The sequence below is a fragment of the Seriola aureovittata genome, chromosome 8, assembly GCF_021018895.1.
Source record: "Seriola aureovittata isolate HTS-2021-v1 ecotype China chromosome 8, ASM2101889v1, whole genome shotgun sequence".
Taxonomy (NCBI): domain Eukaryota; kingdom Metazoa; phylum Chordata; class Actinopteri; order Carangiformes; family Carangidae; genus Seriola; species Seriola aureovittata.
The window spans coordinates 9044788-9069142 of record NC_079371.1 but is presented as its reverse complement, the minus strand read 5'-3'; the positions used below and the strand labels follow the sequence as shown (position 1 = coordinate 9069142).

Below are 24355 nucleotides of genomic sequence, written 5' to 3'. Positions count from 1 at the left end.
TCAACTATATAGTTTCAAATTTGAGTTTACCCACCATGGCCCCTTTTGTCCCTGGTGTTTCTTTGTAAGATGATATTTTTATTAGTGAAAACATCTGGGGCTGCAACTAACAAAAAGAAAAAAAAATCAAATATTTACAAGTTCATGATAAATCAAATAACTGTCTAGTCAATGAAAGGTCAAAAACAATTTGAGGAAAATGCCCATAATAATTTCTCAGACCACAAAGTGACATCTTCAAATGTTTTGTTTAGCTCAAAAATCTTAAGATTCAAAGATTTACATCTTTTACAATGATACCATTTCCAATTACATAAAGTAAAAATGAGCAGAGAGTCCTTCCCGCAGAGAATCTGGAACCAAAGAAAGTAATGTTTTTCAATGAAAAATAACTAAAATGATTGATTCACTATCCAAATTAGAGGCTATTTATTTTCTGCTAATCAATTATTTGATTACTCAACTTATCGTTTCAGCACTAACAACATTCTTTTTGTTGTAGATCCCAGATGTGTGAACAAGCTAAACTCTACAGCAGCTTCATAACATCTTAACATGACACAACAATTTATAACATTTTCCCCAATTAGAATATATGCTGTTAACTTATGTTTTTCGTTTAATGAGTGTGAATTGAATTTCATGAAAGGTCAGTCTGTAATTCAAAAAAAAGATCTTTATTTATTATTTATCTTTATTTTTAAGAGAATGCATCTATTAAATGACAAAATACAAAAACAAATATACCACAGGATTTATTTGTTCAAAATAGATTTATTCAAAACAGTTTCTCATTTAAATTTTCAAACATCTATAACTGTGCTTTAAATGACAATTCATGTCAAGGATGCACATCTTCCATGTTTTCTCTCCATTACACAATCAACAGACATTTACAATTAGCATTGTTATTTCATAATTTCTAAAAAGCATATAGGTAAAGAAATTGGAAAAATGACAGGGGATTGGGACATGATACAGATGAATTTACATATGGTATGCTGTTGTTCTGTAACACCAGAACCAGACACCTGTTTGTAACTGACATTTTGTCTGAATGTATACATTGTTGAACAGGAGTTAAAGTACAGGAAACAGGTGGATTGCCAGCAGTATGTTTCAGTTGTCTGCCTTTGTATCCGACACCTGCTTAAGTCTTTACAGTCTAGCAGCGACAGTTCCATATTTTGTGTCATATTGTGACTGAGTTTTAAACACTTAGCTAAAAGCTTGTCTATTTTTTTTAATATGTTTCATGTGAACAATCAATTTGGAAGTCAGACTATCCACTGATTTACCTCGAAGACAGTGAGTAACAATACAGACAATATAAACTGTAAAATCATATATTTGTCAACATCAGAGATTTTTCCAAAGTGTTTTCAATGCGATAGCTCCAACTTCAATATATATGGGTCTCCAAGGAAAAAAGCAAGGCTGCTTTGTGGCAAGATGACTTTCTCATCAAGGTAATGAAGTACCTTAATTTATCAGGTATTTTCAATGTGCTGGATTCACTTCTGGTTATTTTATCCAGAGAGACTTTATCATTTGATTTTCAATTTAAAATGCTATATCACAATATATAGCTACATTAAAAGTAAGCTTTTATTCAAGTGAAAGGAGTCTCTTATGCTTCAGGCAATTGGCCATCTCAGCTTTTATTCAAGTTTTATTCAATCCACACATGTCCACTAACCCTAATCCTCACCCTAACCCTTAAATTGCAAAGTTGACACCTGGTATTCCTCCTCTGGCTACGGAGGTTGGCAGATTCAAAAGTATCCACGGGTAAAACAGTCTCAAAAGCCTGGAAGAGAAAACAAGATGGACTATTAATTAAGAGTTTACTCTGATTTCTCCAGTATTACACTGTAGTTGTTTTGTCAGTGTTTTTTTTTAATGTTGTTGACACAAAGGTCAGAAAATCTGGTTGTTTGAAAAACATATGTTGCACCTTGGAACTGACTCATTTGAGACTATGATATATTGGAAGACAATATGGGCTGGGCATACTTATATCATGACACAATAATAAAAATGAATGTTAACCATTTCATCGATAATGCTATAAAAACTACACATATCTGTGTGAAAGAGAATTTTAACCATTTTGGCCACTTGTATTCATCAGTAGTGATGACGTCATTTAGTCTGCATTAATCTGAACAGAGCAGTTGGTGAAAACTAGTGTGCAGGATGGCAGCAGGACAGCCAGTGAGCGGCGCACACTTGGAATAGGATCGTTCACATCCAGCGTCTTGTTCTCATCATTGTTGCTATCTCCACCTGCAGCTTCTTCACTGCCCTGCTCTTCTTCACCGCCACCTTCCCCTTCCAACACTGGTGGACACTGCCGAGGCTGGAAGCTCACGTCCAAAAACTCCAGCCGTCGGAGTCCACGAAGCATACGGCAGCTCCGAACTATCTGCATCTCGCTGAGAGTACAGGCCCACAGGCGCAGACGCTTCAGGTCCTTCAGACGGCTGGCACAGAGTAGACCTGGCCCCACCTCTTTACCACCCAGGCTCAGTTCTTCCAGGCCAAGCCATCCTGCCCCTAGCCCCAGGGAGGCCATCTGTGACTGGTAGCCCTGCCGCCCAGTGATTCCTATTTCTAGAAACTTGAGCCTGGAAAGGCCTTCCACACCACAGATGCCGTCTTTGGCAGCGCAGCTCCTGAGCCCGTTAGCTGTTATGCGAAAGGTATCACGCAGCTCCAGTCGACTGAGCCTCTCCCATGATGTCAGACTCTGCAGGTGTTGGTCCGTGAAAGAGGGTACATTGTTAAGGACTAATGTTTCAATAGGAATCCCTGATGGAGTGCCAAGCTTTTTTCCTTTCTGATCCTGCCCTTTCTGTTGAGCACCAACACTGGACGTGGCTTCTGCTCTTTCTTGGGCAGGTGAAGTAGGCAGTGCCTGGTTGAAAAAGCTGCGAGGCAGCTCACAACCACGCAACTCCAGCACTTGCAAAGACGGAGGTAGAAGCTGGCAACTGGACAGGCTCCTCAGGTCTGCATGCAACAGATAGAGCTTACTCAGGCGAGGGCACTTTGTGGCCAAAGCTTTGAGCCAAGACTCAGAGAGAAAGCTACCGCCTCGGGCAGAGAGCAGCAACCCACGCAGCCGAAGGCATCTTAGTCCACAACCAAGGTACTGACGCAGCAGGACCCAAAGTATGCGGGATGTCACCTTGCACACAGTGGACAGTCCACGAATATGTGTGAGTGTTGAAAATAAAGGATGGGAAGCAAAAGAGAGAGTTTCTGTCAATCCATTTGTAATCGACTTCTATAGAGTCTAATGGTAAGACGTACACATAAAATACATATACAACATAAAACGTTACACTTCAAATTAAAACATTAAAAACGATCTTTTAACGTAATGAATACAAGTGGATAGTGCCTAATATTCTTCTTCTGGATATTTAACTCTGTGGTGCATGAGTACTTTAACTCTTTTAGGCTACAACCCACAGGAAACCAGTTTCATTTTTGTATGGTTCCTTGTCTTGACTTAAACAGCAAAACAAAACAACAATCTACTGTACAGATTATCAAATATGTTAATGGTTTTTCAGTTTTAATGCATGTAAGTTTGCTAACATTGTCTCAAAAGCCTGGGGAAAACAACAAGATTGATTATTTTAGCAGCAGCTTTCTGAATGAGAAAAGTCCTGAGCTGAGACCTAAACCTGATGGCAATGAAAGCTTGAGCAACTTTTGTAAGCAATGGTTAGACATGAATCCTCTGATACTTTTATGTATTTTTAAGATGGTAGCATGCAGACTTTGTCAGTGACTTGATGTGACTGTCAAAGATTCTTGACTTGGTTTTAGGTTTTCAAAGACTCTTAGCCTTTCCTCTTTATCGCCAAAGAAAGTGATAAAGTTGTGGCTATTGGGACATCTGATTTCTCGTAGGAACTGCGTGTTCTGTATGGCTATATTTTTTGTTGTTATTGTGGATGTGTTGTGTGGCTACGTTGATCCAATAGACGATCCAAATGAAAGATGAAAAGGTAAATCAAAACTGAAAGATTAACGTCACATTGTAAGTAACTTACCCCCTTCCATGTCGTCAGATCGACATGTCTCCACAGTCTCTGGTCTTTAACAAGACGTTTCCATCTCTTACACACTCTAAAAACACCGTAAAATGCAACAAAAAACTTAATCATGTGACTTGAGTCAGAACAAAGGCAAAGCTGGCAGAGTTTTGTTTCACAATACGAATAACTGGTAAAACACTGGTCGGCAAAGTTACATTTCTCTTACCTTCCAGCTTTGACGAGCTCCCGTACGCTCAGAAACGACAACACATCAATTAAAATGTTCTCGGGAAAGTAGTCCAGATTACAGAGTTTAAATTCTTCCATTTTGTAAACAAAACTCTTTAGACCTTCGACACGGACTACTATCACGACGCACACAGGTTGCGCCCAAATCAGCAATCCCCAGGAAACAGCTGCCCATTGACTGTAGGACCTAGCGGTACATACCCGGTTAAATCAAAAATGTTTCCTTAGGCGCAACATAGCGTATCTCGGTCGAAATCCATGTGTCTTGTAAACACTTGGTAGATTTATGAAAATAATTATGCGGTAGCGCTAATTTTAAAATTTCCTTATGTGGCGACGTTGCCGCCTAACGTTCGTTAGGTGAACACTCCACTGCGCCTGCGCGAAATACCGGACAAGATGGCGACCAGCAATGGTGGAGGAATGGAAGTGGATGGGGCAGGCGAGTATTTCTCCCTTATTTAACCATTTCTGTCCGATATCAACATTGACCTACGTGCAAATTGTGGCAGGTGTTGTATATTTGTGTTATGGGAGGTGGGAAGAGATGCCTTCGTGGTTTTAAAGGTGGCAGGTAGCGGGTCGGCCGATATAAGCGGGTTAACGTAAAGTAAATCTGCTCTAAAAGCTGTCAACAAATAAGTCATATTGGATTTCTGATCACTTCTCCTCTCATCTCTTAGTATAGTTTGGATCGGTAACACAAACCTAAATCCATCACCACATGCAGGTTGGGGAGAGAACTCATTACCTAGCTATAACAACAACCCAATCTCAAAATAGGGCTGGTCTTCTATGCCCTCTGTCCATGAGATGAACCGATATATCGGCCTATCTGCAAAGTTCATCCCCACAGACACAGTTTAAGACATGAATATAATACACTTCTTTGAATAACAACTAATCCCACAGAAAAATCGTATTACCCTATTTTAAGTGTTTAAATTTACATCTATTTCAAACAGACCTGAGCCACACGTCCTCCTCCAAAGTATGCGATCTGGAAAGAGTATAGACTAGACACAAATACATGAGAGGCAAACTCAAGCACACCATTTGCACATATTCACACAGAGGGAGAGAGAGAGAGACAAGGAAAAAACATGCACACAAGGGAGAGAGAGTGAGAAAGAGACAAAAGGAGAGGCTGAACTTCCAGAAGGATGAAGATCCAGATCCAAAACATCTGGAATGAGGCACCAACTGCCAGAGGGGGAGAGGGTGAGGTCCCAGGACGGCTGATGGTCCAACACAGAGAACCCGAGTTAAAAGAGAGAACAGGGAGAGGAAATGGGGGATTTAGATTGTGCACAGAGAAACTTTCCTACCTCAGCAGTTGAATGTGAAAACAGTCTTCTGGTGTCATCATTCTCCACAGTGAGGGTCAAACAAGAAGAAAAACACATTTTTCTGACTATAGCATTATTGTAGTTGTTGTAGATTTAAAGCTCCTCCTGTTTGTGTCTCTCTGTGACTGTAGCCAGCCCCAGTGTTATGGCCTCAGGGGTCACCGGGAGCGTTTCCGTGGCCTTACACCCTCTGGTTATCCTCAACATATCCGACCACTGGATACGCATTCGCTCACAGGAGGGACGACCAATGCAGGGTATGTATGAGAACGTTTCTGCAAGAAAAATGGTTTTTGTTAGAGTGGTGCGTACCTTATCTCTGGTTGCTCTTGAGTGTAATAAAACAGATAATTACAGTAGATGCTGTGCATTTTGTTTTCTCCTCTGCTCAGTGATTGGAGCCCTGATTGGGAAGCAGGAGGGTAGAAACATTGAGGTGATGAACTCCTTTGAGTTGCTGTCTCACACCATAGATGAACGAGTGCATATTGACAAGGAGTATTATTACACCAAGGAGGAACAATGTAAGTGGTGTTTATGTGTCAAGGGCAAAAATACACTTCTGTTAGTGCATTTACTTTTATGACTTTTTGTCAGGTGCTTGCTGTAGTTTTTCTATAATAATCAATCTCATCTCTCAGTCAAACAGGTTTTCAAAGAGATGGAGTTCTTGGGTTGGTACACCACAGGCGGTCCCCCCGACCAATCAGATATCCACATTCATAAACAGGTAGGCAAAAGTTAATGGTGCAATATGGACAGCAAATCTGAATGAAAGCAGAAGATGGGTATCTTTAACTCCTCTCAGATCTTCGCTTATTCATTCAGTAGCAAGTGGCGAGGCAGTCCTGTTGCAGCCGTGACCTTGATTGGTCAGATAACAGTAAATATTAAAGCAGTGGCTTTAATATTGCAGAGACAGACATATTTTATTAATCATTCATTTGTATACACTACAGAAGTTGTGTTAGTTGAATTCCAACACAATATCAATTAGACTTTTTTACTTTTGTTGTCGGTAGTAAAAGAAAAGTCATCTTACCTCATCAGATTTTTTTTTTTTTGGCCTTTTCTTACTGTTGTTTCACTCTCCTCCTCCAGGTGTGTGAGATCATTGAGAGCCCTCTCTTCCTCAAGCTCAACCCAATGACCAAACACACTGACGTGAGTTGCTCTGATTTCTTTCCCTTGAATTGTGAGAAAATAGCACAGTTTTGTATTAGATGCAGCTGCTCTAAACGATGCATCTTTTCTGCTTTCAGCTTCCTGTTAGTGTTTATGAATCTGTGATTGACATCATCAATGGAGAGGTACTGTTTATATCTAATATCATCTACATATTTTTTCCTGTGAAGGGACCCTCTTTCCCTAAGAGAAAAGTTTTATCTCATATGTTTTGGTGTTTTTTGTTGTTTTCTTCTCCCAGGCTACCATGTTGTTTGCTGAGCTGACGTACACTCTGGCCACAGAGGAAGCAGAGAGAATCGGTGTTGACCACGTAGCTCGAATGACAGCCACTGGCACAGGAGAAAACTCGACAGGTTTGTCAACCGAACTGTCACTACTGCTCTACTGCTTTAAAGGTTAAAGTGAGAGAGTTTACATGCACTGCAGTATCCTGTTATCTGTAAACCATTTTCACTTGTATTTAGAGTCGCTTTAATAAAGACTGTTTATGTAACAGTTATCCATAAAAGCGCTTATCTCTGCTATTATCTCAGATTTATGATGAATCGAAATGAAATGGCTTTTCCAGCCACTACTAGCTGAGATACTTGTGGAGTTTCTTACAGTTATGATTTGTTATATTTCAGAAATGGTGTTCTGAATATGTTGTACTATATATTTATGAGTAGAATACGAAGAAGCTCTGCTTTCAAATTAAAGACCAAAATACCCTGATTTGGTCAAGCAGCAGTACATTAGTCCAGGCTCTGGGCTGTTATATGATGTTTTCAGTTACATAAGCCACTTCACCCAAAGGACTCATTTCTGCAGGCTGTGTTGAACACAACTGTAAATTAATTTCTTTCTGGAGAGACAGTGTGGGAGATTCTGGCATCTCACATATATCTGATTCTTCAGTGCATAATCAGTGGATTTTATCAGTTATTTATGTAATGAAGATATTATGTAGACCTATACTAACTAGAACACCCCAAATTAATATTGATAACAGAAAAAAATAACAAAACTTCCTACCTTTATTTGTAACAAGTCAAGTCTTCATTTAAATTTTATAAATTTGAAGCATTCTCTCTTATTCCATGCAAATTAGTCATTGGAATTAGAGAGATGTTGTGGTTACTGTCCCATATAGAGCAGTCTCATATAAAAGCAATTTAAGTCTTTACATAGTAATAAATCAGTGGGAAATAAACACAGATACAGACTGTCAGCATGCTTATAATACAAAGAAATGTAAAAAATACAAACGCTAAACTAAACAGAAATGTCTTCTGTATCACTAGATTTTGAATGAGCCCTAGAAATGTGATGGAATCAACTCTCCTATGACCTGATTAATATTACACAGTGTCAGTAAAAATGGATCCTGTCTGAAAAGGTTTTAAACTCTGATATTTTGTGTCTCTGTTAGTTGCTGAACACCTTATAGCCCAGCACAGTGCGATAAAGATGCTCCACAGCCGGGTGAAGATCATTCTAGAGTACGTCAAAGCCGTGGAAGCAGGTGAGAGAACTGACAAGGCCTTTTGATGAGGCAGTGCAGTGAGAGCAAAGAATGTGAAAATAAGTCTGGAAAACAGCTGCTTTTAAATGAGATGTTTCCTTTCCTCACTTTTACGCCATTATGGGAGGCCCCCTCAAACAGACCTCCATAATTACAAGTGCCTGTTTGATAGCATCTTGACAGCATCATCTTACCTCGCTGTTTTAGTGTACTGCTTTACAAGTTTTGCTTTTTGTCCCTTCTGTCTGTTTCCATGTGCTGTAGGAGAGGTGCCATTTAACCATGAGATCCTTCGAGAAGCGAATGCCCTGTGCCACAGACTGCCGGTCCTCAGCACCACGAAATTCAAAACTGACTTCTATGATGTAAGCAAGCTTTGTTATGCCCCACCTACAAACATAAAGAATAGCCCTAATGGATGGTGATGCTTTCATCAAAATAGCAGATGTTAAAGGATGAAGCTGGTGTCACTCTACATTTTTCTTATTATCAACAAAGATCAAAAGCAACAATGCAAAACAAGAAGAATAGAGGGGGGGGGCAGGTGCGTTCACGGTACAATGTGATGGATTTACAAATGATGATAAACATGATTGTTACAGTGTTTAGAATCTAGTGTTAGCATAATTCAGAAGTGTCCGCTGTGTTTTCTTAACATTTTCAGGGAAACCAAAAATCACATGTGTCAGCTTATATATAGTTTCATTTTTTAGAAGAGGCTCAGTAATTTCCTAAAACAACAGGATATAGTAGTTTTCAGCAAACATCACTCAAACGAAAGTAAATAGTGTATTTGTTGGGAATAATTTTCAGCTGTGGATTAATACAAATTTGGTGTCCTAGTATTTCCAGTAGCAGGACAAATAAACTAACATTTGAATCGTGAGTGTGTTCCTAGTTTTGGACAAACTTGAGGTCTATGGCAAAGAGGAATAAACTCTCAGGCTTTGGATACACAGACAATTTTCATAAAATTAGTAGAAAATATAGAATATTACTGGAAAATCTTCAGTGTTCAATAGCAGCAAGAAACAAAGCTGGACAACGCAGATTCTTTTTACCACTCTCCTTAATCCCTCGTGTTAATATTCGGCAGATATTCATAGAAATGGGATTGTTATATGATCACTGTTTGTAGTGAATCTCCGAGTTGTACTGCCAAACAAATGCTTTCTGTAACTATGCCTCTGGTTTCCCTGCAGCAATGTAATGATGTGGGCCTCATGGCCTACTTAGGCACCATCACCAAGACCTGCAACAGTATGAACCAGTTCATCAACAAGTTCAACGTCCTGTACGACAGACAGGGCATCGGCCGGAGGATGAGAGGACTCTTCTTTTGAGCTGGCAGTAAGCCGAGGCAGAGACAAACAAGCACTGCAGTTTCTTTTTCTCTGTTTTGTCTTTGGGTTTTTTTTTTTGGTTTTTTTTGGTTTGTTTGTGTTTTGGTTAGCTAAGACAAATTCTCACACCAACAGTAGCTTTTCAAACCAGTTTACCATTTTCAACCACAAGTGTATCTAAAAGCACTTAATTACACCAATCAGTAAGAGGCTCTACTCTCTCTCGGGTATGCACATAAAATGAATCCACTGTACATGAACATTATATTATTTTACCCTGTTTGTTTTATTGTTTCATGTTTCTGTATGTAATAAATGATCTGCTGATTTTTTTCATGGGACTTTGACTCTTCTTCTTTCTAAGCTTAAATGATTATAATAGTATAGTATACGGTAACTATACCGAACACACAGCTCATAAAAACGTCAGACCTGCACTTTTAAATGAGCCTATGAAAGTCGGCTTCGTGCAGAGGTGGTTTAGCTGCAGGTTTATTGTCAGGTTTATTGTGTTTGCAGTTAGCTCGTCTTTTGAAGTTGTGTTCCTGCTGTTCGATTGCCTTTGGAGGTTTTGGAAAGACAGGCATACGCGGCAGGAAAAGGGAGCAGGGGGGAAGTTATGGCTGCAGAGTTGGAGGTCTAAGAGTCAGCATTTATATGAACTAGACATAATGACCCCCCAGCCTGCACGTTGGCTTTGTGAGTCTGCTCTTACCTTCCATGTGGCAATAGAAGGAGCAAACATTTTTTTCTTTTTAAAAGCATAGAAAGTGAAAACACAACTTCTTCACTGAGGAAAAACAGTTTTTTCACATTTTATTAAGTCTCAAAGACCATCTGCATTACATACTTGTATTGACTGCTTTTTTACATGCTGACAGTGATGGTAAATACACAAAGTTGTCAATTTAAGAATAAGGTTTAAACAAACGCTGCAACTTTTCAATGCTTTGGCACATGATGTTTTCTGTGACCGTACACTTGCAGGGAAACTACAAGCTAAAAAAAAAAAAACCACCACAAAATATGGAAATTGTGCAACTTAGATGTTTTCTATCAAAGTCTTGTGTGTTTAAAGAGAAACACCTTTCCTCCGAAACATCCTGGACTTTTTACTGACTGTCCTCTGCAGGCTCATCAGCAGCAGCAGCAGGCTCTGGGTACTTGAAGCGGGCTGGGTCGTACAGCTCATCCCTGGGGTCGTAGGGCATAGGGTAGTAGTAAGGGTAAGGGTAAACGGTTAATTTCTTCTCGATGGGTGCAGGAGGGGGTGGCTCCTCCACGGGCTCCTCCTTCTCTTCCACAGCAGGGGGTGGTGGTGGCGGAACCATAATCTTCCCTTTGATAGGCCTGGGTGGGTGGTCAATCAGGCAGTCGGGGTCCCAGTAGGGATCACAGTCGTACTCCATGCCCTTGAAGGTGCGGATGGGGGCAGGGGGAGACTTCTTGACGAGGACTGGCGGAGGCGGAGGTGGGGCGGACTTCATTGGTGGAGGTGGAGGAAATTGAGGCACTGCCACAGGGGCCGGTGGAGCCTTCTGGGGGGAACAGTGGGGGTGGTAGCGGGGGTCGCAGAGCACGGGCACGGCGCCGGTGGGCATGTAGACAATGTGGGGCTTGCAGAGGGGGTCCTTTTTGTTGCACAGGTACAGCACATCAGCCTGGGAAATGGATGGAGCAAGAGGAAGAAGAGGAGGAGGGGTCACTGGGGGCTCTGTGGGCTTTGGGACCCCTTTCATCGGGGGTGGAGGAGGAATAACTTTGCACTTCTTGTCTGTAGCTGGGTCGCACATGATCATCGGCACCCCCAGTTTGTTCTGGAAATAGGAGGCGTTTGGGCCGTAGGTGTGCTCCAGGTACCTCATCTGCTGGTAGAGCATCCGCAGCTTGTCGATCTCATAGAGCTGAGAGGAGAACACACAATCAATTCACCTATAAACCTTTATGAAGATGGAGTTTATATTTATAGATCATATTCACATTTTGATTGATTGATATTCACCATAAGAGCAAAAAATCTTTGTCACAGTTTTCCTTCAGTGTGTGGGCAGTTAAAATCTGGATATTATCTAAACTCTTGTGTGTTTTTATGCAGCTCTCTTGGCAATATCTCTCTTTAAAACCAGATTTGAATCTAGACAAACTTCCACCTAATGAAATAAGGAAATATTTCACTTCACAACTGAGTGTTAGTTGAGTGGTAATGATTGGAATCTGAACCAATATGAACATGGTCCCACAAAATCTGAGGAGCTCCTTTTCCAATCATTACAGAGGTCAGACTTCCAGAATAAGAGGTGTAAGGAGGTCAAGGGCATCACCCAGAATGAGAATGTGTACTTACATTTATAAATGATCATATCTTTACATGTAGCCTGTAGAGTGCTGGTGTCTTACCCCCTCAGTGTGTCCGATGCTGCTGTAGTATCTGTAATAAGACTGGAAGTCTGGGTTTCCTCTGTACCATCGAGAGTCTGCGTTACGCTTTGGTCTGGAGTGAGTCAGGAAGTCATTTGCTTTCTCTGAGTCAATATTAAAATGACTGAGAGGAACCATTTCTGTTGAAAGAAGAGATGATAACTTTATAGTCCTTTCAAAAAAAAAAAAAGTGCATCAAGCAGAGTACTGTTGAACAGCTGGACACAGAGATGAATTTTTGAAATGACAAAGGGGTTTAATATCTGCAGTTACCTTCCTGCTTGATGGCAGTCAGTAATGATTTGGCCTCCAGAAGCCCTGGAAGAGGAAACAAATTACTTGTTGGGTTTTAATATCCCAAAATTTTGAGACATTTGTGTTTCAGCAGTTGTACAATAAAAAATCAGAACTGACCTGGGAGCAACGTCAGACAGCAGAGAGCCCCCCCCAGCCATAATGTAGAAATCATCTTGAACCCCTGCAACATACAAGGAAAATAAATACAGTCCACACAAAATCATTGCTATTTTATTATTAAAGTAATAATAAAAGTAATATTTATACACCACTATTCACAAAGAACATATTAAAGGATATAAAGGCAAATTCTGTCCTCTGCTCCCTTTTCTTACTGAAATGGAGGCTGAACGAGATTTAACAATATACAAGAAAAACATTCATCTTTATGTCTACCCACATATCAGTGTACATTTCTTAAGACACATAATTGTGTCCCTATGAAATTTAATAAAAAGCAGCTAAAAAAGATGGAGTTGTACCATGTAACTGAATAACACCCTGTTTCTAGTTAAATGATCCAACACCGTGATCACCTCAATACATCAGTCCATGTTTTACTCACCTGGCTCAGGAGGCTGTCTTCACTGGTCTGACAGGGCTGAGTGGGTTAAATACTGAGCTCTGGGTCGGTCACGCTGAAACGTTATCTCCTGTCCAATAGGATTTCACTAACTTTGACACCAAAATCTAGTCTCCACCTCTCTCTTTAATACTGTTTAATATGGGGCCTTTGGCGCCAATTAAGAATAAAAAAGCCCCCGGACTTCAGCAGTGAAGCCATAAAGAGAACAGACTTCAAATGGAAACTCCCCATTAAGTCAGGAAGGAAAGCATCACCTGCTGGGACAACTGCAACTGTGGGGAAAATGCTGCCTACTAACACTATATCTCAGCCAAAAAAAAAAAACTGTAAAAAAATCATAGATAACAACCTGCACAGCCTCGAATGTGCCTTTATAATGAGCTGTTACGAGATTTCTAAAATGCTCTCAGATCCTAAAGGTGGTTATTTTTTACCCAGAGAACACCTGCTTTTCGTACCTTGTGACTATGAGGATGGTTATCGCCTTTGTAGAAAAAAGGCTAGACTAAGACTACGACTACATTCTTACAAGATGCTGTCATACAAAACATGACATGTCATACAATTACATGTTAGTGAGTTGATGCAAAGAGAGTTTCAGGGTTCTCATTCAACTTGAAAACTATATAACTATATACCCATGCAAAATAACTCTCACATTACTACAGTATACAGCAAATACAATCACAGTTTTGAAAAAAGATGGCAGTAGCATTCATGAAAAACCCACAGTTCTGGTGACTTACCACTGAAATCATTCTAGTTTCAGCGTCTTCTACATGATGCACTATGATGTTACAGTTAAAATCAGCTCCACTTTGACCAACCACAACAGTAAAATACTGCACACATTAATACATTAGCAATAATCAAATTTATATTAGTGTAAGTCACTGGTGTTTCCTTTCAGTACCTTTGATACATCAAATATTGCTGATAAAACCTTCATACTTTCACTGCACATGTTCAATGTATGAGTTCTGTTTGTACAGCATGACATTCCCTTTTCTGAATATGAACACTTCCTCTGCTGCTGTCTTGGTCTTTCATGATAAACTGAATGTTTGACAGATGGACAAACAAGCTAATTTAAGATGACACCTCAGGCTTAAAGTAGCTGCAAAAGGCATTTTCCACCATTTTTATGGACTAAACCATAATGAAAATAATCGTTAGTTGCGACCCTGTATGTTAGCATGTTTTATGAGCAAGACATGTAAAACGTGTTACTGAAAGCAGCAATTATGTCAGAGCTGCTCTAGTAACAAACCAGGTGTTCAGAGGTGATTGTGGCTTTTTTCTTCCCATTTCATGTTCACACAGGAGACAAAATGAACCAAATACAGCATAGTATTGAACCAACAATTTATTATAACAATACAAGGCTCAATGTTAATTTATCTTGCCTGATTTGCATTATAAAGTATAAAATGTACAGAAATGTTCCATTTCAGCCGGAAGCTTTAAGCTGCAGACAGCACAACAATACCAAAGTTCTGACATATTTACAAGCCATTTACTGGTGAACAGGAATCTTAAACATAAAACTCTATTGACCTCCAACAGCAGGATATTCTTGCAAAAATAGTCATGCTTAGAAAATGTCCAGGTTCAGCTTGACTTGCTGCTGGAGGAGGAAAAATAAAGAGCCATAATACAAGTCTGTAGAAAACCCACGATAAAGAGTTTTCCCCTCAGGCGTCTGAAACCTGCCACGCACAAAGATGTGTCCCAGGTTCTTCAGACGAAGGTGATGCGGGTGTGGGCCTGGTTGACCTGCCACACGTTCAGCTCCTCGTACTCCTCCAAGGCCTCCTGGAACTGGGCGGGGGTGAAGCCACGAGAGACACAACGCTGCTCCGCCTCAGCCATGCGAACGACGCCGCCGGCTCCACCACGGCCCGCCACGCCCTCTGCGGCGAGCTCACGAACCAGAGAGAAGATGACGTCGGCTGGACGCTGAGTCCTGTACAGGAAGAATGAGAGTTCAGATGTTTAGACTAAGTGGAGGAAAAGTTTTGTTCACACAGACTGAGATTAGTGTCAAGTACATGTTTAAAATGGAACCTGTACAAAGCGAATGTTCTTTTAGAAAAAGGTCAGGTGTTTCCACTGTGATGTTTTCACAGCACATATTAAACAAGATACATGTTTGTTAGTGAGGTTTTGGTGCTGCTGGAGCTGGGGGATGGATTTTGTGGCAGGCAGGCGTGATATTGTTGAACGACTAGGAAACTGCACAGTTTCTTACAATCCCAGGAAGACATCATGGTGTTTCACTTTATTGATCACATAAGTGCCACAAATAGTAACAAGAGCTTGAGAGAGAAGATCAAACCCAGTGTACTTTCCCACCTCAGCACAGATATCATTCATGGTGTGAAGTGGGTGTGAATGGAGCATTGCTTTTGGAAAGTTTCAGAAATGGATGGATAAAGACCACCCAGCCAACAAGCGGTTCAAACATAGTCTGAAGCTGGTTTAACAAAAATCAATCCTTTCATCTCACCGTCAGCATGAAAGTAAATAAATGCAACTATTTCTTTAATGAAAAATCGACTTAAAAATCTGAAGCCAACAAAAACTAGGACACAAGCAGCCAATCTGAGGCCATTTTAAAATTAGAAACATGGCTCTTTTCTCCTCCTATTGTTGTAAAAAGCCTCCGGGAAGTTTTCAAGCACTGCCTGGAGAACAGTTTATGGTAAAGGGGTGTGAACACGTCACTAGTCTTGACGCCTGCTTCGGTGAGCATGCTGCCGTGTGAACAGAGCGCCATAAAAATCCAGAGGTTTTACAGCTTCCTCCAGGATATGCAGCTACTGTTACAGGCATTCGAGAGGCTCATAAAGAGAATTTTAGGTACGACGACATCCGGTCACTCATGTTATGTGGAGCTGGTGCTGACTTAATGTTAATGTTTCCATGTTAATACCAACCTTGTGCTGCTGGATTTGTCAGCTTGTAGCGAGTCCTTTGACATCTCCATCAGTCTCATTGCCTCATTCACGTCCTCCTTCTCCACAGTGTCCATCATGCGAAGACGAGCCTGAAGGAGGACAACAAAAGGAAAAGAGGGGAGTTTGTTATTGAGAGGGAAATGAATGCAAAAACACACACACTGGAGAATTTTGCTAGACAGCAGATCCATCTTGATGACGTAGGCTGCGCTGTGCCGGCACTGTCAGACCGAGACAAGTGCAATGCCCTCTGGGATGGTCGGCAATTGCCCAAGTCTCCGCCTCTCAACACCAGCTAGTCTCTCTACAGATTGAAATTAGAACCTCTGACGGAAATGCCAGAAAAAAGAGAACCAGGATACTTTGAAGATCGGGTTTCTATGTGAAAATACTGACGACAGCTCTGGCCATGGTCAGTTTTGCATGGGTTTGCACAGCTGCACCTAACGCACACAGGCTGACTGCCCACCCTGCAAAGCTGGCCAGGATCAGAAAAACCTCTTACAGTATCTCGATTATGAAGGTGTAACAAATCATCTGTAGCATTAGGGCAGATGCAGAGTTCAGTTGTGACGTATTCTCAACATTACAATTCAAGCAGTTTCTGGCACACAGGCGTGGTTGTGGCAGCCGTTTGCCCCCTTGTGGAGATCTGTGTGGAGCACATTGCCGACCTGTCTGCATGAAGTGCTGGTTTTGCAGTAGGTGGATGACTGCTACCTGCACAAACAGCACTTTTGGCACCCAGAGGCCAAGACACCAGATAATAAACACTCCTTCAGGAAGTATTAGGTTTTTACTTTACATTTCTGCCACTTAGAGTCTTTTTTAGAAAACCTAAAGCACAAATACAGTTTTTACAAATCATGTAAAGGGATCCATCTGATTTGATATTGCTGAGTCATTGGGAAAGCTGACTGTATCTTCGGTGTTCGACATACTGGAGAGCTTTTGTCCAGCGTGAGAAAGAAGTGCTCACACTGCAGTAGGCCAGGTTATCATCACTACCTGCACTGTAAGCACTTTATCTCACACTGGACTATTGATGAAGGTACACAGGAAGATGGAATCAATTTAACTAATTAAATATTTATAATAACAGCAACTAAACATTAATCCACCAATCCATATATATTTGAGACCTTTCAAATGTTGTATTATCAGTGAAGGCTAAATGTATAATTAAAGAAAAAAAAAACAACAACAACAACAACAACAACATTGAGGAAAATTAATTTGATGCGGTTTCTGACAAAATCTATCGGTAAGAGTTTCCAGTTTAAACTACAGCTGACTTGCAGAGGTGTAATTCTCACCAGGGCAGTGGACAGACGCAGGATGGAGAGGAGGGTACGGGCAGAGGTAAAGGTAGTGTCTTTGCTGACTCGGGCCTCTTTCCTCATCTCCACATAGGCAGCAGTGATGTAATCAGCCAGTAACTCAGGCACCACAGGCTGCTGCTTCTTACACACAGCGATGTAACGTCTGAAGGGGAATAATTCATAATTGAGTTGCTATGTTTGTCATTATACTGTTAAAATTCACCACTCTCTTTTCTTAGTATAGCAGTAAATTAAAAACAATTTGAAACATTTTGAAATATAATGCAGACCATCACCTCATCAGCTTCATTTCGATGGGGGTAAAGTGAGTGGGTGGCTGACGGCAGTGCTGGTGGACATAGGTGATGTGCTGGGCCAGACGCAGGTCGGCATCAGCATCCGGCTTGTCCTGGATCAGCCACAGCAGGTCGAAACGGGACAGCAGAGCGGCCGGCAGCTGAATGTTCTGCTCAATGCTCTTCCTGGGATTGTAGCGGCCGTAGGCGGGGTTGGCTGCGGCAAGAATGGAGCATCGGGCATTGAGGGAGGTCATGATGCCCGCCTGGGGAGGAGACAAACGGTCAACATGTGTTTCACAGGCATTATATTTCAATTCATCCATAGTTAGTATAATTAAGCTACAAGTTGTAGCAATGCTTCTGTTTACCTTTGCGATGGAGATGGTCTGCTGTTCCATCACCTCATGGATGGCTGTGCGGTCAGCGTCAGCCATCTTGTCAAATTCATCAATGCAGCAGATACCCTGGTCCGCCAGCACCAAGGCTCCACCTTCCAGGGTCATTTCCCCAGTCAGGGGGTCACGCATCACTGCTGCAGTCAGACCGACACCGGATGATCCGCGACCTGTTGTGTACTGGCCTAAAAGAGGAGACATAAAGAGGAGACAGGAGAAAGTTATCGAATGAAATGATATACATTTCCTTTATTAAAATTGCATTCAAAGCCTATTAAAGACATTCAGACACAGGTATCAGGTAGTCAAAGTGGAAACTATAGTTGTGCCTACTTCAAGGTTTCCTAATCCTTCAAATGTCCAGCACTGGGCATAAAAAAGCCATCTCCAGTCAGACCATCACATCTAAAGTTAATATTTTACCATGTAAGCTCTAATGGAAAGAAAAATGCCTTACTGGATAAAATATTAAACCAGATAAAAGGACTTTTACTCCGACAAACAGGACTGTACTCACTTCGAGGAGCCAGACGGTCAATGTAGGACAGCAGCTGGGACTTTGCCACTCCTGGGTCTCCCATCAGGCAGATGTTTATGTTGCCTTAAGTGGAAAGAGTCAAAACAGGAAGAGTGTTGCAGTTATTACAAGATTTCATAAGGGCAAATACTTGTTTGAGCTATCTCCTTGTTATCTGTATAATATGTATTAAACAATTTGTAGTAATGTGGCATAAAGCGGAACTCCTGTTTATCCATTAAAAAAAGAAAAGTGTTTTGCTCCTTTAATAAACCTATTTTTATAACATTTCAGATAATTCACCGTTGCCAGATTCTAAAAAACGTTTAAAAACTCTACAAACTGTAATAACCTCCACTATTAGATATATAGATATTTTTTTCCATTATATGATTCAGTGGAGATACTGACAAATTATTGCCCTACAATAAAAGGAATATTCCATGGGATAAAAAATTACCCGGTTTTGTTGGGTTATGATCTGCAACTTTGACAACTTTTATTTCCCCTCGGAGATAAACAGTCAGGAATTGCCTGTCTATCGTTTAAGAAGAGGTTTAGGGGGCTTGTGCCAATGCTCACCTCGGATTTTCATGCCTTTAGGTGCCTGCTCCACTCCTCCGACCAGCAGCAGCAGAAGAGCCTTTTTCACATCTTCATGTCCATAGATCTCTGGTGCTATCGAGCCGGCTAGTTTCTCATAAAATCCTTCATCTGCAACAGAGAACAATCACCTCAGTTGCTAAAAGAGTGAGACAACGAACTGTCTTGTCAGGTTCTGGCATTCATGTGGGTCAATGTAGTTTCATTTCCCACACAGACCCCCACCTGTGATGCTGCGCATCTCCTCGTCAGTCAGCTCCTCGTTACCGAGCTCATCATCCTCTGTCTTGTTCATGAGTGTGATGTTGTGGGCCTCCAGGTAAGTTTCTGACAGAAGACCCTAAAATGTCCAAATCACAACATTTTATGGAGGGAGGGAGTCTTTGAGGTAGAGATACAGTTTGGGACAATTGGTACAGTGTTAACCCATTTATACTTCCTGAAAACTAACCACTGAAGTCACATCTACAATTATGAATCTTCATAAAAGTCAGAGTTTGGGGTGTTGTGTGGTCTGGGTTGACATGAAACATCCAAAACTCAGGTCAAACTTACCTGAACAGCTTGTTTGAAACCTGTGCGCAGAAGAGGGAGGAAGACTCCTGTGATGGCTACATGGTCTCCTGGCTGGGAAAGACGCGTGTTTTCTCCACGGGCGTACACCGACATGCTCCTTGGAATATTACCCACAGGCACCTGATCACTCTATAAAGATAACAAAATAAACTGATAAGAAAACAGAAACTTGCAACAATTTATGGCCACAACTGAGTATTTTACTGTGTTTAGTTCCTTACATGTTCCTGAATACGAAGCTCCTGGAATTTGACAAATTTGGAGCCTCTGGTCTGCAAGTAGAGACGGCCTCCAGATTTGTTGGTGACACACTCTTGGCTGGGACACATGATAAGGGGCATGAAGGAAGGAGACTGAATCTGAAAGACAAGGAGAAAGCATTATGAGGGATATCTGATTGTTTTAAAACATGCCACAAGATGTAATTGATTACAGGATCTTACTGGTTGATAGGTCTCAGCACCACACTGGTCACATGTGTAAGTAGCCACAGCCATCATTGGTTTAACCTCAGTGGCACGGGTCACTATGCCTCGAACTGCCACCAGGTGCCCGATGCTATCAGCTCGTACATCACGCACCACTTTAGGTTTAGTGGTGGTGGGAGACTTAAAGTAAAGCTCACTGTGGATGGAAGATAAAGTTCATGAGAAAGGTATTCATACAAATAGAGAAAGATTTACTGTTTTTTTTTGAAAGACTGAAAACAAATCAGGCACTCCAACTAGCATTAGTGAATAACCAAAAATTGTAAAAAAATAAAAATTCAATCCTCTATGATTAAACTTACAATCTCCTCATGAGTTCAGGCGGGTATTGGTTACGTGAGTCTCGAGTGTCTGCAGGGTCACGACCCCTCTGTTCCATCATCAGCCTGTGCTCAATGTACACGTCCAGGGAATCTTTGGCCACAATCTGGATACAAAAGCGTGTATGCATTTCAATTTTAATGAGCAGGGATGTAATGGGTGCATCAATAGTTGGAACTCTGAAAATGAGTCTGTTTTTAGGTCACCCACATTACATATTATTGGAAACCTAAAAAACACTTTGATTTTGTTTAAATCCTGTACAGGATCAATTATGCAAATCTACGTACTTCTCTTTCTTTGTACTCTGGCAACAGCTCATGGATGGCATCAGCGAACAGGCCTGTGTAGCGTTTGGCATTCTCACAAATGCTCTCAACCAGCTCGGGGTCTTCTTCAGCCACATCATCCAGTTCCACAAAGACAGACACCTGCTCCCTGTGGGCCAGTGCCACCTGTATACACAGACACGCAATTAGATGAGCCACTTAATTACATGACCTTGTCTGCAGATACAGATACTGCTCAATAACAACAATGGACACCTGTACACTTTCACAAATTGGGCAGGCTGTGATATTGCATCCAGATACAACTTCATAGTCTAGCCTGATTACGATGGCCTGCGCATTTTGCAAATACATTTAGGCATTTTATGCACCCATGTTTTTACATCAAGTGTGTGTGTATACCTTTCAGTTGCACCACTCAAACCCAAATGTCACATACCTTTTGTGTGAACGCCCAATTGAAAAGCTGATACATTTTGTATCAAAAATGCATTTGATTAAAAGAAGTGCTTCAGCCTCTAGATTTGAAGGCATTTGCTTTTTGGCAAAAACTGATAAATTACTGTTCAGGACTGAGACAAATTATGCCTAAGAAGACAAAGAGCAGCCAAAAAATGTATTCAAAAAAGGACAAAAGAAAACTCACTCTACCTAATACATCAGTACTTTTCCCTACCAAATTTATTCAGTTTGGTGTGATAATTTAAACCTTCCTAGTGAAGCCCAAAACAGTCAACTCTGAAAGCTACGCCCATTTTTACCATTTGTTTACTATACTTACAAGCTGAGCTCCATATTTGAACACCTTCTTCCCATTGTCATCCTCTGTGTAAAACTCCTGCAGGAACCTTTTGCATTTATCTGCAAAACAAACAAAAACACCTTTAGCTTTATTTTATGTCACAGCAGGAGAAAGAGAGAGAAAAAAAAAAAAAAAAAAAAAAAAAAAAAAAAAAAAACCAGGCCACATCCAGCAAACACTAGGTGGAGATTGTTTGTTAGCTATATGTGCACACAAAGAAATCATTGTTTACTGATGTTATCTTCTCATTTGTTTAAACATTAAAAACAGCTTTTTGAGTTTAAAGGTTGTTGAAAATGTTCATCAAAACCACTACCACCAGTGGGCCTACAAACTGGGAGCTAATTTGTTGTCCTGCGACGACCCCCTTTGTTGAGTAACATGGCATCCTGTAATCTCGATGAGTCACTATTGCCTACAGTAAAGCGCTAACTGCCACTGATGTACTGCGTGAGCCAAATCCCCCTTCAGTGTACCTACTATCATAGTTTTGGGGTGAAAGGGGTGACGTTACGCGGCAGATCGCTTCAGGGTAAGAATGTAAATACAACAACGGGCGCGCTCAGTTCAGTGTCCATTTTTAGAGAAAATATCCCTCACTTCTCGAAAGAACCACAACTACTAACAATATTTAATTCTACGTTGCAAGAAACGAAACTAGTAATACCACGGCGATTAAAACGGCCCACTTACTTTGACGCTGTAGCAAAAAATCAGCAGCGCTGGTTTATTATTTCTCTGTTCGAGGATGTTATTGTAAACAAAGCAGCACATGGCTTTTGTGCCTCGTCACTCATATCCCTCCGCGATCCCTCCGCTCTTAAAAATAATCCCGGCTGTTGTTTTCAACCCGTGGCCAGCCATCTTCTAACGTTAGCTTAGGTTAGCTCAGTTGCGTCGAGTACGGACAGTTCCTTCGATATTAGCCATTGTTCTTGACATAAATCACTGAGCGGTACGAGGTCGCCGATTTAACGTTTAATGCTTGTGGTTTCTGTCGGATAATTCAGTCAAAGTAGAACTTCTGAGCAGGTAGTTTGATGGAGCTATTGAATTCACAGATTGAGCGATGACTCAAGTCAATGTAAAGTTTCGGTTTTTAAAAACGAGACAAAATAAATCCAAATAAATTGTTGCAGGCATACTGAGTAACTGGAATTTGAAAGCCAAATCATGTTTACACTTTTATTACAAATCTTCATTCCTAACGTACATTTTGAAATAAACCTAATAGTTTGAATATTAGCAACATATATTGGGCTGCCTAAAACGTTACCGTAAACATTACGTTATTTGCGTTCAGTTCATTAGCGTTAAGTTCGTGTTTAAACACTTCGTGTACCCGAACTTCACATAAACCAACATTTCGAAGTGTCCTTAAACTAGTCACCGGGGCGACTCACCAGCTGGTATTTTATCAAAGCAGTCAGTACATCTAAATGCAAAATGGCACTTTAACTTGTGTAACTGACAGCCAGTTGGATAAGAGGGGTAGCTAACTTGCTAGCATGCTACGGTAGCTTTAACGTAGTATGGAGCAGCTAACTTGGTGGATGTTTAGTGGAGCAATATGTTGGATTGGAGACGCTTTAAACGCCGGAAACAAGTGAACGGAATGGACATTGTAGGTAGTGATAGGTTAAAATAAAGTGCTAAATAACACTAGGTAACATATTGATGTTAACCGTTTGGAAACATTTACGTTAATATTGCATTGTTACATCATGTAACAAGCTTAAGCCTTAACAAAACGCCGCTATATTTAAACAATTGATACGTTTTATCTATCAAATCAGCCTGAAATGTGGTAAATTTGTCTTTGGTAAATTCAAGACGTGCATTGAACATGCCCAATGATGTCTAACGTTACAAGTAACTGCCTACTTGTCTACAGCTGCTTTATCATAAGGTATGGTTTCATGAAATGAACAAAACGAGCATGTGATATCAACTTTCTAACGTTATTATCTCGTTACCAAGATATCTCTCTGCGCCCTCATTAACTTACTAGCTTAAGTGCAAGTTATTGTTGGACATGTGCTTGCACACTGGCGCCTGCTCCTTTGTTTAAGCGGATCCATCCGGGTCACTGTGTATTCAACAGGCTCACAGAAAATGCTTAACTAGTTCCTACCAAGTTATCTAGCGATCAAAAAACTTTGTGCAACTTCAAGGTTAACAACATTCACCCACATTGCGGATTTAGTGAACAAATTCGCAGGCAGACTAAGATGCACAACTTTGAAGGTTGTGGTCTAAGCTTAGTAAGTTAGTGCAGAGGGGAAAACAAGGAGGTAATATAGTAGTGTCTGAATAACACCATTTTGACTGAACACAAAAAATTGGCTGATTTTATAACGAATACACATCACGGTTAACTATCGCTGCGTTTTCGAAGAGCATTTTATGTTAAGTAAAGGTTCGGTCATTTAGGCCAGCCTGTTGCTGCCATGCCGTTATTGAGAAAGTTCACCCATTACCTTTCTCTGCCGCATAATCCTTACGAGCCATGGCTGCAAACGTTGACCCTCAGGTGAGATAACGTGATTCCAAAACCGTGAAGGTACCAATGAACAAAAATTATGTTTAAATTCGCGGTTTCGTTCCTTCACTATCACGGGAGACCTGTATTCATTCACTCGCAGCTCGAGTTTCTCCCCGGTCGCGGTGCAAGAACTGGCGCGAGTCTGACGTATCCAGCAGCCAACCATGTCGCTTCTTTCCGCAGGGAGAGGCGGGATTTTGTGATGGCGCGAAAGTTGCGGGCAATTACGCGTCACGTGCTTCTAGAAA

General features: G+C 41.0%; 4 protein-coding genes across 5 annotated transcripts; 1 reads left to right on the top strand and 3 right to left on the bottom strand.

The window, feature by feature from the left end:
- Positions 1-1674: 1674 nt before the first annotated feature.
- Positions 1675-4412, bottom strand: LOC130173830 (F-box/LRR-repeat protein 12-like). Its single transcript, XM_056383326.1, has 3 exons — positions 4282-4412; positions 4071-4146; positions 1675-3193 (listed from the first exon to the last, which is right to left on the bottom strand). The coding sequence occupies exons 1-3, from the start codon at positions 4380-4382 to the stop codon at positions 2150-2152; spliced, it is 1221 nt and encodes a 406-aa protein (XP_056239301.1). The 5' UTR covers positions 4383-4412; the 3' UTR covers positions 1675-2149.
- Positions 4413-4605: 193 nt separating this feature from the next.
- On the top strand, positions 4606-10029 carry cops6 (COP9 signalosome subunit 6). The gene is made up of 10 exons (XM_056383327.1): positions 4606-4746; positions 5785-5910; positions 6046-6177; positions 6295-6383; positions 6755-6817; positions 6916-6963; positions 7080-7194; positions 8253-8345; positions 8610-8710; positions 9548-10029. Exons 1-10 carry the CDS (start codon positions 4704-4706, stop codon positions 9686-9688), a joined length of 951 nt encoding a protein of 316 aa, XP_056239302.1. The 5' UTR covers positions 4606-4703; the 3' UTR covers positions 9689-10029.
- A 450-nt stretch (positions 10030-10479) lies between these two features.
- LOC130173816 (uncharacterized) lies at positions 10480-12596 on the bottom strand. The gene is made up of 4 exons (XM_056383308.1): positions 12521-12596; positions 12380-12424; positions 12086-12246; positions 10480-11592 (listed from the first exon to the last, which is right to left on the bottom strand). Exons 1-4 carry the CDS (start codon positions 12591-12593, stop codon positions 10801-10803), a joined length of 1071 nt encoding a protein of 356 aa, XP_056239283.1. The 5' UTR covers positions 12594-12596; the 3' UTR covers positions 10480-10800.
- Positions 12597-14337: 1741 nt separating this feature from the next.
- Positions 14338-24247, bottom strand: mcm7 (minichromosome maintenance complex component 7). 2 transcript variants are annotated; one of them, XM_056383742.1, is made up of 15 exons: positions 24043-24247; positions 21542-21621; positions 20761-20925; positions 20452-20576; positions 20105-20285; positions 19883-20020; positions 19641-19790; positions 19311-19425; positions 19065-19196; positions 18483-18566; positions 17939-18150; positions 17568-17833; positions 17266-17434; positions 15929-16038; positions 14338-14955 (listed from the first exon to the last, which is right to left on the bottom strand). In XM_056383742.1, the coding sequence occupies exons 1-15, from the start codon at positions 24071-24073 to the stop codon at positions 14730-14732; spliced, it is 2184 nt and encodes a 727-aa protein (XP_056239717.1). In that variant the 5' UTR covers positions 24074-24247; the 3' UTR covers positions 14338-14729. The 2 variants fall into 2 exon arrangements, with proteins under 2 accessions (XP_056239717.1, XP_056239718.1); XM_056383743.1 differs by lacking the exon at positions 24043-24247 and adding an exon at positions 22256-22402.
- Positions 24248-24355: the final 108 nt, after the last annotated feature.